This window comes from Sciurus vulgaris, assembly GCF_902686455.1.
Source record: "Sciurus vulgaris genome assembly, chromosome: 12".
NCBI classification, from domain to species: Eukaryota; Metazoa; Chordata; class Mammalia; order Rodentia; family Sciuridae; genus Sciurus; species Sciurus vulgaris.
Window position 1 is genome coordinate 80,001,955 of NC_136473.1, and position 13,731 is coordinate 80,015,685.

At 46.2% G+C, this 13,731-nt stretch overlaps 1 protein-coding gene across 2 annotated transcripts in view; it reads right to left on the minus strand.

The window, feature by feature from the left end:
* The window catches only part of ATP2B4 (ATPase plasma membrane Ca2+ transporting 4), a 93,123-nt gene that overhangs the window by 4,571 nt on the left and 74,821 nt on the right, over positions 1 to 13,731 (minus strand). The window contains exons 16-21 of one of the 2 annotated variants that reach the window (XM_079107390.1): positions 13,255 to 13,446; positions 12,607 to 12,820; positions 11,984 to 12,195; positions 10,853 to 10,960; positions 8,506 to 8,682; positions 4,776 to 4,953 (exon numbers count right to left, since the gene is read on the minus strand). In XM_079107390.1, the coding sequence (XP_078963516.1) occupies positions 4,776 to 4,953; positions 8,506 to 8,682; positions 10,853 to 10,960; positions 11,984 to 12,195; positions 12,607 to 12,820; positions 13,255 to 13,446 (1,081 nt within the window). The remainder of the gene's footprint in view (positions 1 to 4,775; positions 4,954 to 8,505; positions 8,683 to 10,852; positions 10,961 to 11,983; positions 12,196 to 12,606; positions 12,821 to 13,254; positions 13,447 to 13,731) is intronic. The other variant, XM_079107389.1, reaches the window with a different exon arrangement.

Below are 13,731 nucleotides of genomic sequence, written 5' to 3' on the forward strand. Positions count from 1 at the left end.
CTGGCCCACAGAACAAGGAGAGCGGTTCGAGGAAACAAACCCAAACTATAAAACATGACTGCTCAACAACCAAAACCAAACAGGGAAGAAGAGATCATGGGGCACTAGGAGTGTCATGTGGCTCAGATTTCAAGCACTAGGGTGGGGGTGAGTGACGGCAAACAACGATGATGTTTCAAAAGTTGCATTAAAAAAAGTAGAAAATCCAAAACAAAGTAAGCATTCCCAAACAATCCACTCTTAAAATGAAACAGAAAACAAAAAGATTCATTTATTAGTTCTTTTGGATAGAGGGTAAGGACATTGGAACTAGGCACAAATTAACAGCCAAACTAAAAGATGAATCACATGTGGATTTCTGTATTGAGGCCAAACAGTTCGTGAATGTGGAATGGAAAAATTACACACTGAAGTTTAGTCATCTGTTTAAAACCTTCAAAGAGCCAACATACACCAATCTGCACATAAAACACACTGGGTGACAAGTGATCATGGATATTGTGCAGCCAGGCAGACAAACCAATCTTCATTCAGCAGCATGCAGGAAATTAAAGCTCTCCAGCTTAATAAACTGCCTGTCAGTCAGAAGACATGCACGTGTTTACATTCCACAACCTCCACTGCGTCCCCTCCACTGAAATTCTTCATTCCCTCCCCTAGAAGATGTGGATAACATACAGGGGTCAAAAGATGCCTTCGCTCTGCCTACTGAGAGAGGACCTGGCCCTCACAACTCAAATGCATTCCATGTCTCTGATCCACAGCAATGGTGGCCCGATCATGCTGCTTTCTCCAGCTGTTTTCCAAATCGCAAAGAGGAGTGTGCTGTTACGTGGGGAAGGGAAAAGCATGGGGCCAGAAGAGGAACGTAATCCAGGACCAGGCCAGGAACAAGTGGCCTTTTTGGTGGTGCAGGGAGGGGCAGTGATGAAGAAGATGGAGGAAGGAAACATTTGCAGTTTTAGGGAACTGCATGACCCCTTCTCAAAGTCTTTGTTCCACCAAATGGAAAGGAAGGAATGCAAGCAATTCAGATTCAAGGGGGAAAAACTGACCATAACTGGGCCCTATGAACAGTTTTTTCTTCTCCACAGGTACCAGCTCTTTTGGTGGCTCTGTTTTTCTGAACTATAAGTTTCTATGAGGTGTGGCTTAGGATCCAGGTTGGTAGACTTGGGTTGGTGAAGGGGTTAGATTCCAGAGAGATTGGAGAGGGAGGCCAGGAGAAAGGTGAGGGATTGCAGGAAAGTTTAGTTTTGGGAAGGTGGCCACTCCTAACCCTGCCCAAAGTTCTTCCCTTCGAAGAGAAATGGGAGTAACATAGGAGAAGTCGTTAAGATGGGGAGGATAGGAAGGAGTGGTGTTGAGGTAGGGTACCTCTTTCATTCCTCTGTTGTTTAAGCAAAAATATATATTCCTGGAGAAGAGGCAAGAATGTGGGCAGCTGAGCATATAATGCATTAGCCAAATAAACTGGATTTCCTGTCCTACTACTTCCTATCATTGAATAGAACCTCCAAAAATACTTCATAAGGAAGCCTTGCCATTGGTCTCTGCTGGCTAAAGCTTTCCCTACCTCTTAACCTTACTCCTCCACAGCTTGCAGACCCACTCAGGGCTGAAGGTGCTCAGAGCTCAGAAGGCAAAGGACTTCTTGCCACTCTGCAGGATCAGCTCAACACCTCAGCCAAGAGGAATCAAGGAGCCTGGGCACAAACTCACCATGCAGAACAGAGAGCAAGGAGCCACTTTTCCATCCATCTATCCTGACGGTAATTTACCTGTCACATTGCCTATACTCCAGATCTAGGTGAGATCAGGTGGAATGGGGGCTCCATCTAAGCTTCAGAAGGTCTCAAGTTTTCAGTGAGCTACACAAATCTTTGAAAGAGGCAACTTGGATTAGTTGAGCCCACGTTCAATGCTTCTCCTACAGCTGTTACAGATTCGCTGGTCAGTGGACCAGTGAAATAATCCTGTAGGTAAGACAACTTGATCCACATGTTCAGTTTACTTCTGAGATCTCAAAGTTTCTAACAAAGTCCTACAGTAGGACAGGTACCTTTATGCCACCAGTTCATCATTTTCTACATCAGTGATTTTTTTAAACTTCCTGTTTCTATTTTTAAAAATCAATTGAATACTTCATTGAGGCAATTACATATGAAACCCATTATAAAAAAAATAGATTTTAAAAACTTAAGGTTGCAGTGAGGGTCTGGAGCCCTGTTTGCTGGCTTTCCTCCCACCTGTTGGGATGACCGATAACACTGTTATAGGTAAACAAATGAGGGAGATAAAAGTGATTTGGGGATGGGTAGGTGGAAAAAATAGGGAAAACTTCTTCTTTGGGGGAGAAAGGAATAGTCATCCAGCAAGACTGCAGGACTTCTGGAGTCTAAAGGGAAACCAGGCACCTGTAAGGGAAGCTCAAGTGAAGAGGAGTCAGAGGGCTAGGGGGCGCCACCTGGCCCAGTAGGTGGACAGCAGGGTGAGGGGCTATGGCAGACTGCTCCTCAGTGCCAGCACTGGCTCAGAGAGCACATGCTGATGAATGACCACACAATATGACCACCAATCCACCCCAAGGCTGGCATCTTCCTTATGGTACTTGGTATGTGAGCAGGGTGTGGGGACAAGGCAGGGCTGGTGAAACCAGTGTGGGAAAGCTTTGCACCTTCTTCACTTAGCCAACTGACCCTTCCCTTTCTGAACCTCATTTCTGAAAATCTCTCAGAAGTCTCTTTGGGTCTCATTGAAGTACAAGTTCTAGGTGACTCAGGAGCCCCAACCAAGCTGGACTTTAGGTACGAATGTAAAGGTTACTCTCTAGAGCTCAGCGACTGGTCAGGTGAAGACTCCATTTCCTCAGCTGGAATTCTGTGGATTTCTGCTTCCTCCCTTTTCAGAAATCAGGGGAAGAGAAGGATTAGGGTCTTCCTAGAGAGAGAAATCTTAGAGATCTAGCTCTCAAAGGTTGGACACAGTCAAATTCATTTGGAGTTCTGGAACGGGAAAGAGTGTTTTAAAATGTATGACTATAACCTCTAGGACCTTCAGTTAAGAAGGCACAGCTGGAGAAAGAGCAGGTGTGGTCTGTCTCTCTGATCTCCTAGCCTCTGAGGGTTTAGGGCATATCTTCTACCAGCTCCTCTGCAAGAGCCTAAAGGGCTCTGACTTCTGCCTGTCTCTTTGCACCATCAAATCGATAGGACATCAGGTATTAACCCTTCCTACCAGCAAGGGATGATTACAATAGGACAGAACCTAGTTAGAAGGAGATGGCAAAACTAGAAGAAAAAAGGAATTAGGAAAGGAACATGGAACATGGAAGGAATAGAATGAGAGGTTCTTGGATATTGGCGGGTAAGTTTTTTTAGCGCCTTCTTACCTGCCTTTAGTCCTAAAGAAATATGGCCTTCCACCCCCATACCTCCCCCAGAACACTTATATTTAACTAAAAAAAAAAACATAAATCTAAGTCTGATTAGCCTGCCCAGATCACAGTCATGTGAACCACGGACAAAACAACTGTTCTGTCTTCTCCCCATGTCCTAGGACTGGGGTTGGGAGTGGGGGAGGAAGGGACAGACCCAACACTCAGGCAAATCCACAGTATATTTAATCAGGTGGAACTCCTTCTCCCCCAGTTACCTTACTGGCTGTCTCCTCTCTCTCTGCTTCCCATATGGGAAAGGCATAGCAAGAGTCCTATAAGCTACCAATAAGAACCCAGGTCTGAGGTTGAGTGCTGACAGTATTCTAATTGAAAGGTTCACTGAGAAAGGGTTCTCAAAACATTGTGTGCAAAATAATACACAGAGGGCTGACTCTTGGTGGAACAATCAAACTAAAGAAGAAACAAAAAAAGGGTTGCTCTTCAGAAACTTCTACAAATTTCTTTGTAAGTGAAGAAAAAATGTCATTTTAAACTTTTCATATATTTCTCTTACTCATAATTCATATGTGAACCAACTGATTCTTAAATCTGAGTTTGGTTTAAATCCCCTGAAACAGTAAGATAACAAGGTTGCTCAGCTTTCTGCATTTGAACTGAACTACTTCCTTCCTTTATATCCAGTTATAACTTTTATGCTAATATTGCCAGCTAACAATGCAGTGGTAGCCAGAAGGGCTATTATTATAGATCAAGTTCAATACTGGCTTAATTAAGCACAAGTCCAAACCCTAACCCTAATCCTAACCCTAATCCTACCCTAACCCTAGTAAACCCATAGGTGCAGTAGCTCCTTGCCTACTTTTCTTTAGGTTTAGTACCAAGCCTTCTAAATAAAGAGAGTTCCTGGGTTTTCATTCAGCCTAACCTCACATCTAAGCTAAGAGGGTAGAGCTTAGACTCAAAGGAGCAGGAAGAGTTGAGAGGAACAACAACATATCCAATCAAAGCAACAAACAAACGCACGCAAAAAACCCCCCAAAAGCCAAAAACCAAAAAAACCGAGGCAAAGCAAACACAAAAACTCAAGGAAAGAAAGAATAAAGTAAGGTAGAGAAAAGTCAGGAAACAGGAGTATTGCCATTAAAATAGTTAAGGTTTAACAGTTTTCCAACATTAAAAAAAAGAATAAAATAAAAGGACACTGCGACCTGGTTTTAGAGTGGGTTTTTTTTTTTTTGTCTTTTCTTCCCATAAAGTCAAAGGATTAAAAGATAAAAAACAAAAGGAAAGATAACCATGGTTGGTTACAGTGGATGCCACGTGCTCTCTTGTGGTCATTTTAGCAAATCATGCATCATAATAGACTATCACTCACTGCCCATAGGAGGAGATGATACAGCAGCAGCAACAGAAGTGGTGGGGGAAGATTTGATTGGTGCAACTGATACATAGGATGGGCTAGGAAGTTTTACATCAAGCGCTTGACCCATGCTCTGCCGCTTTAGGACTCCCTTTAAAGAGGATCCCGTCTGGAATGTGTTAATTACTTCGATCTGCAAAGAATCAGAGAGTGAGACAGCTTTGCTCCACAGTCAGAGAGGGGAACAAAGAGGAAGGCGGGGTCATGGAGGGCTGGGGAACAGGGGGCGGAAGCAGCTGGGAAAAAGGGATAGGAGATGGAAAGCAGGAGATTTCCTCACCCACAAGGCTAAGGAAAGGGGGAAAACAATAATTGCATATCACACTTCGTTCAAGGAACTATTTGCCATTGAGCCACAATCCAGTTTTCTCTTCCCTTTTAGCCTATGGTGGACATTTTAGAGGTACAGGTGTCCAAGGGTCTTCTCCCAACCCACCACTCCTGTCAGCTAGACAGTCTAGTAGCTAATTCATGGTTTTGGCCTGTGCTCTTAAAAATAAGACATGCCACTTGAGATACTGAAGGTAAAGTGCATGTTACTGAGCTTCGAGGCTCAATTAAACCAACTACCTATTTTTGCAAATTTTCCAGGAGCATTAATTCATTGGTTAAATAGAAACAGGTAGTGTAGTAGCTCATACATATGTGGACATGATGGAAAGGCCACTGGGCCGTGAGTTGCTTGGCTCATTCTCTTCTGGCTGCCTTTCCTAAGACACTCCTACTTGGGCTGACGTGGAGTTCAGGAATCCAGTGGCCAAATCCATTACAGAGAACACCAACCACTAAGCTGAATTAATGCACTGGAGACCCTGAAACACCTGGCAGAAATGCTGATAAGAGCTCGGCGGCAGGAGCTGCTGTGGGTGGTGGTGAGCAGCTGTAGCCCTAGGTCTACCCGGGCAGCCTCTGATTTTCAATGTGCTGCTCCTCAGAGACACAGGTAATCAGTATCATTCATTCTCCAATAATCACCTTGATCTGAGGCCTCCATCAAATCTACCATCCTTACCCCTGACCTCTAAGTAACAAGGAATGAATTAAAAGGATTCCTTTATCCTTCATGGATCTGATGGAATCCTCTTAAGAGACACCCACATGCCTAATTTCAAGGTCAATTCCCCAGGAGAATAGGAAAGGAGTTGATCTGGTCACTCTGACTTCTTTTCCTCTGATGGTGATGGGAAAGCAGGTGGTCTTGGGACTCATGGTTGTTCTTATCTGTTTTCTTTTATTTTTGGTACTGGGGATTGAACCCAGGGGTGCTTTACCACTAAGCCGCATCCCCAGCCCTTTTCATTTTTTATTTTGAGACAGGGTCTCACTAAGTCCTTGAGGGCCTCACTAAATTGCTCAGGTTGGCCTTGAATTTGTGATCCTCCTGTCTCAGCCTCCCGAGTTACTAGGATTACAGAATGCAACACCAAGCCTACTTGTTGTTCTTACTTGCAAAGCTTCCCTAGAAGCCATGAAATGCTTAGGGTTAGTTTCTAGATTCAGATAAGTTTGTGCTAAAACATCACCCCTTCCTCACATTAGAGTTTCCAGTTCCAGGGCCCTCAATCTGTAGGAGGAAAGGGTTTGCACCTGGGAGGGGTGGGCTCAAGCTCCAAGGAGGATGGGTTGTAAAGACACCTGTCTCCATGCTCATTGGGAGGCAAGGGTCAACTTGGCCATAAAATTGCATTCCAGCTTTATCTTTCCAAATTTCTAGACTCAAATTCCTGAAACTTGTGCTTTCGACTGCTTTTAACAAACTAGGGGTAAAGGAGAGGGGAAGAACAGCCTAGAACCAAGGAAAGGGGAAATCCCATCCAGGAATGAGCAATAGTTCAGCACCTCCTCCCACCCCCAGGGTCACAGTGAGAATGACAATAAGGTTCCACATATAGATGGAGGGGGATTTTGTTAGAACTCTGATGAGGCTGAAGGGTAGAGCCAAAGGCTGGCTGGCTACAGGTATCCAGGATGTACATTATCTTAGAGTCAGGTGACACTGGAATGGCATGATTATCAATGGCATTTTTAACAGGCTGCCTTTGGGGCTTAAGTTTAGGTTTTAATGAAGTTCTTGCCAACTGCCTCATGATCCAACAGGAACAGGTAGTAAACCGAAGGCTACGGAGGCAGTGAGACCAAACAGAGAGAAGCATGGTTGAGGGAATGGAGATAGGCAGTGGAGGGGAAGGAAGACCAGGACTTTCTGTCTCCAGGAGAAACACTGGCAAGGAGCGAGAAGGCACTGGAATGAGGAAATCCTGGCTAGGAAAAAAATCACATAGTAGAAGAGGAGGCAGGTGATCCTAAAGGGAGGAAAAGCAAAGAGGTTATTTTGAAAAGAGCAGACCCAAAAGAAAGCACGGGGGGTTTCAGAGACGGGAGCCAAGGTGCCAGGTTCTATGGGCACTAGCTGGAGTCAGCGGCCTGGAGGGCAGTGTGGGGGCCGTGGGGATGTGGACACCATGAGGCAGTCTGTGCAGGTCCCCTGCAATTTCCCTTTCTGAGAGGAGGAACTCAAGAAAAGGGAAAGGAGCCCCAGGGTTCCCCTACCTAGCTCTTTTCTACCTTTCTAGCTCTTATCTTGCCCATGGTGAGGACAGGCCACTAGCAGAGTACCTGAGTCTGGATATGGAAGGCAAGTTCTTACCAGGTATGTGATTGAGAATATCCATTTTACCTATCTTCCCTATGTGTTAAGGAGGTGGGGTTGCTGGAGTTTTCTCAGTCATCTGCAAGGCCAACTTTTGAGAGTCAAACACTTTGGGGATTCCCCAGTCAATCAGAAGAGAAATAGGCCTGTACCAGGGTGAGCACCCTTAAAATTTTGGATTGATGATTTCTTGAGACGGGGAATCTTGGAAATAAAATGAAAAAGATGTGTGGGCTGGGAGCAGGGGAAGAGAATTATCAATGACTAACCCAGCCCGCTCACCTGCGAGGTAATTACAATTGATTCATGGAAAGGAAAAAATAACAACTGTAGGGCTACAGGCAGGACACCTAAGAGCAGGGGGAGCAGCTTCTGTCCTATTTCAGAATTACCAGAAGGGAAAGGGTTTGAAGAAACAATAGCTTCTGCCTTTCCAAGAAGCAAGTCTGAATCCTGCAAAAGACACTCGGGCATGGAAATGTGTTGCTGTTTATACATGTGCAACCCTCAGATTCCCCGCCAGGACGCTGAATTTTAAATGGGAAAGATGTAAGAGGGTGAGCCTCTTACAAAGATCCCTCTGGAGAACATCTATTCCCATCACAGCAGCCCAAGGATGTCACATTAAGCAACTGCTGAGCACACTGACACAGGGATGCTATAGCACTCCTTCCTCTGGGAGGACAGGTACATACCCTACCCGGGGCCAGAGCTAGAGCTTGCTTGCAAGAGACCTTAAGCAGAAAGCCCACCTAGCCTACAGAGCCTGGCGGAATGGCCTTTACAACCAACCCACAGCGAAGAACTGCTAACACTATCCCATGGTCTGGGTCCACTGACTACTCTCCTCTCAGAGGAGCCCATGCAGATATTCTGCCCCTCTTGGTCCTAAAGCTAGGAAGCGAGGGCTGCCCTTGGGTAGTGAACCTTAAGAAGGGGAGAAATGCTAGCCACCAAAAATTGCTGCCCTCCCAACAACTCCCAAAATAGGGAGGTTTTTTCTCCCATGGTGAGGACAGGCCGCTAGCAGAGTACCTGAGTCTGGATACGGTTCAGGCCCCGGAACCAGAGGATCTGGCCTCGGCGCAGCTCCATCTCTGCGTGGTCAATCTCATCCAGTCCTTCGGCATTCTTGGTGATCTCCTCTTTGGTAGTACCATGTCCAGCCTCCTTTAGGAACTTCAGAGATTGGGTAGGTATTGCAGAGATGATCTGAGGACGGGCACAGCACAAGGGAGACAGCAGAATCAGGGGGAGAAGAGCCGTCAGTCAACTTACCCAGGTCAGGCCCTCGGGCAGGTTACTCTGCTCTGTCACCCTGCTCACCAGGAGAGCAGTGTGGGAGCACCAATCTGTTCAGGCAAGCATTCACCATGTGCTCACCAGCCATCAAGCTCTTACGAAGGTTTTCTGTTCATGGACATGCAAAAGAAAACTTACATTCTGGTAACCAGGTAGCATATTCTATAACTTGCTTCATTATAGAACTGTCTCAGTTCTTCCTTTTTATTCTGCCATCTGTCTTTTAAGAAAAATAGAACTATAATGCATTGAACACCATAGGAAGAGGCAGAGACCAGGACCTGTGGGAAACAAATCTGAAGAGATTTGTGTGTGGGGAAGAGGTAGAGAAAGGAATGAAAAGGGTACACATGCAAAGGTACACATGCAAAGTAGCTACATTGTTATGATAGTAAAAGGACAGTTGGGATAAGGAAGTGAGTGGGACAGAACATGAAAGAAGGGACACATGGGTTGGGCACAATGGGCCAGGCCTGTAATCCCAGGCACTCAGGCTGTTGAGGCAGGAGGATCACAAGTCAAGGTCAGCCTCAGCAACTTGGCGACACTCTGTCTCAAAATAAAAAATCAAAAGGGCAGGGGATGTAGCTCAGTGCTAGTGTGCCCCTGGGTTCAATCCCTGATACTGGGGTAGGGGGGTGTTGGAGGAAAGAAAAAAGAAAGGGAAACATGAGTAGTATCAGAAGGCATGAACTTCAGTAGGTTAGACTTGCAATATGAGATAAATCACTCAGTAAGCTCAGTGCAAGTTAGCCAGTTCTTTACAAACCAGATGAGGAGCACACAGGGCTCAGATGGGACAGAGGGACTGTCTGGACAGTTCAACTGAATGAAGCCAAAAGGCTTGAAATGGGAAGAAGGTTGAAGTTCTGCTTTTGGATGCTGGAAGAAGCTGGTATGATGCTGAAGGAAGGCTGTTGTCTGGCATCAAGGCCACGTGGTCACATAAAAGCCAGACTCCAGAGAGTTTCAAATAGCCAGCAAAACAACCAAGCTTCACTCAAGTGCAAAACTATTCTAGGGACCCTCTGGTAAATAAACTTTGGCAAACAGAGCAGGGTGGAGGGAGGTGGGTTAGGAATTGGGATAGAGATTAGTCAGGAAGGCATCTAGGAGGTATGAAAGAAATGACTACGTGGCTCTTTGGGGCCAGGTAGGGCACAGCCTCTATTATCCAGATGGTAGGGCACTAAGGGATTGTTAGCAGAGTCTTGGGGTCTATAAAGAAGAGTACATTCTAGGCCAGAGCTGAAGATGGTACTAGGGAAGGAATACAATTCTCACCAGGTCTGATGATATTATTATAATTAATACTAACATTCACTTAGCACTTCCAAAGGTATCGGACTGTTCTGAATCTTTTCTGTAACTTGCCTAAGGTGATCTGGCTGGAGAAAGGAGATCTGGGATGCACACCTGGCCGTTCCTGTGTCCATGCTCTGAACCACATGCTACACTGCTTCTCTAGAGATCTTATAAATCTGAACCTATCTCAGGTGAGAGGCAGGGATTCAATGTAGATAAAGCCACAGTGAGAAGCAGAAGAGGCTGGGGAGCCCTGGATCACGTCAGTACAGGGGCCACAGACAGACTGCTGCTTCATTAAAATAAAGACATGTGTAAGCTCTTCTGAGATCCTTAATGTTTTTTTTTTTTTTTTTTTTAATAGCAAAATTTCACTGAAAAATTCCACTCCTGTCTCAGAGAAGCTAGGGCTTGGTTGGCCTCCAGGCCTGATTAGAGAAGAGATCTAGAAGCTCTGAAGTAGGGCTGGGGAGATAGCTCAGTCGGTAGAGTGCTTGCCTTGCAAACACAAAGCCCTGGGTTCGATCCCCAGCATTGCCAAAAAAAAAAAAAAGTTAAAAAAAAATCCTTGATATATATATAGAAGCTCTGAAGTGATGGGAGGTGATCATTCCACCTTAGGATCCTATGAGATGGAATGAACTTGAACACTTGAGTAGGGAGGAGAAGATGAAGGCAAGGAACAGGAGTCTCCACAGTCACTTGTTCCACCTCATGTAGAGGAGAGGAAGTCTGCAGACTGTGTGGACCCACAGGAGGGTGTGCCTGTACTCACCTGGCCCCACAGAAGTTCTCCAATCCCTATGAAGAGACACCACAACCACTGGGACAGGCTGAGGCTTGTGCAACTGAAGGGCTTACCCCCAAATTCCACAATGAAAATCTAGAACAGAGAAAGATGCAGCCCATATCAGACAGGCCCTCTAGCCATGGGCACTGAAACCATGTCACCTCCTGCCCAGGGATCTCTGTGGTGCAGACCCTGATTTTCCTGCTGGAGAACAGGAAAGAAGAAATCTAAAAAGGCAGACGGGGAGGCAGATAGACAGCTCTTACAGAGAGGTCTTCTGGGGAGACACACACATCTCCTGTGACTGCTATGATGATGATTAATGTAAGGTCTGGTAGAGTGGGGGCAGCTGGAGACTTCTTGTGATTATGGTTAGTAGGTGACAGAGAAAAGGCACAGCAATGGAGAGGAGGAACTGAAGGTGGGGATAATACAGGAGGTATTGGGTCTACAGAGGGAAATAGCACCCAAGCCAGAACTGTGGGTGGTTAGGAAGGGATGAGGCAAGGGTTCTGTTGCACAGCCTGCTCATAGTCCCTTGTGTCCTCAGATGTTTGAGTGGACCTCTGACTAAAACAAGAAAGAAGGGGCCTGATCTCTATTTCACCAGGGCAGCCAGGCCTGGACTCCGGTTCCCACAGTGGAGCCGAAGTCAGGCCCCTGATGTCGACTACACACACCAGTCATCGCTTCTCTTCTTCTGTGAATTGTGGGGCATCTTCCACCAGGATTCCCTTCAGAACAAAGGGCAGGGACAGGGAGGGAGCCTGTGCTATGAGTGCATGCACATGTGTGCTGGTAGGAGTCATGGAAAGGGGCTAAAGGGGAGAGACTCTGTCTTGGTCACTTTGTGAAATTTCTGTGTATTTAGAAAGGTCATGAAAGAATTCTACAAATCTTGTTTTATCTACAGTCAACATGCTGCCTTGAAATGGAGCACTTGACACCCCAGGCTCTGATTCTAGAACTAGGTACAAATGGAAGCAAGTTGGGAATCCCAAGTGTTCACCCCACAGCCTCAGTCCCTACTACTCCTTTTCCTGGGTACTTAGGGACTCCTGGCTCCCAGCCTTGATCTTCCCAGTTCTCCTATCTCAACTCCAGATAGAATCTCACCTGGATGATGAACGTGCCCAAGACTACAGAGCAGAAGATAAGGTTGTGGTAGATGCCTGCAAAGACGTTCCTCTCTCCATGGATCTTTCGGGAATTGATTTCATTGAAAAGCTGCATCAACACGAAGGTGTTGAAGACAATGGTATAGTGCTGGCTGGGTGGTGAATGTAGAGGTGCCTTTCTCCCACTGTCAATGTTAAAGAATTTTTCACCTGGTGGGGAGAGAGCAAGATGCGGGGAGAACTGTGATCTCAGCGAGAATTCACGCTGAGTCAGAGCATGTTGGTGTGGCCATGCTGGTGGCTTATGGCCACCAGTTGCACTGAGTTACATTAGTCATCAATACTTTGTTAATTGGATATTTTAAATGTTAGCCCTGGTCTCAACACATCTGACCTTATCTCTTGGTTTGCTCCATTGATATTTGTTTTCTTGTACTAGAGCATGGCAGAAAGACTCTGCACTGGAGTTATGTAGCAGAAGTGCACAGGAGACAGTAGGTGAAGCTATTGTGCCTAGACTGTGCTCCACCTGCTCCAGGTGGAGTCTCTTTGCTCAGGTTAGTGTTGGCCCCCATCTCTACCTAGCACCCCAACCACTGCTACTCCCAAGCTGTGGCTCACCAGCAAAGACCAGGATAAAGATGACAGCAAGCTGGTAGACTGCATGGCCCAAGATGTTCTTCATCATAGTACGTGAGATCAGAGGCTTATTTCGGCCATAGGGGCGTCGCTTTAATAGAGACTCTGTAGGGGGCTCTGTGGCCAGGGCCAGTGAAGCAAAAGTGTCCATGATTAGATTAACCCACAACATCTGCACAGCTTTCAATGGAGAATCCTGGTGGGAAGAAGAACCAGTCCTTTTAGTTTCCCTCAGAAACAAACCCTCGCTCACTTACTATTTCCCTTGAGATGGCCTAGCTTCCTCTGTTCACCTAGACTTTGGATCTAGCCACCTATTAGCTGAGTGTGACCTTGAGAAAGTTACTTAACCTCTTTGAGCCTCAAGTTCTTCACCTGTAAAATAGGGCGAATACCTATATTACAGCTTGCTTTTGAAGAATAGAGATGATACACATACATGCATATCATTTCAGTTGACTCCACGTGCTAAATTATGGTAGGGAGGTCTTTATCACTCCACATAAGTAGATGGAGACAGTGGCCCTAGTAGAGCTGATTCCTGCCCTTATTCTCTGTAGATACACTGTACCCCCTGCCCCATGTTCCTCAGCTCCTGCTTCCATCTCGGCCCACCTCCTGCCCCCCCACCTGGGTGATACAGGCTCCAGTGAAGGCGACGATCACAGCCACCACATTGACAGTGAGCTGGAACTGCAGGAACTTGGAGATACTGTCATAGACGTTTCGACCCCACATCACTGCTTTCACGATGCTGGTGAAGTTGTCATCTGTCAGGATGATGTCTGATGCCTCCTTTGCTACATCTGTGCCTGCAATACCCTGAGCCAAGATGGGAAAGGCAACAGTGGGGAAGTGGTAGAGAAGAACTCCTCTGCATTCTGTACCCAGAATCTACTTCCTGACCTCCAAGAAGCCTTGGAACTATGCATGGACACCAGAGGGCACACTAACAGCACAGGAGGAAACAAAGGGACAATGAGACCCTATCAACATACAGAAGAAGGCTGGTGTTTGAGGTTGCTGCCCAACTCTTGTACGCAGGCTGGGGATTACAGTCATCTTTGATAAGCCTTCCTCCCTCCCCTCTGACTCTCCCTCCCTTGG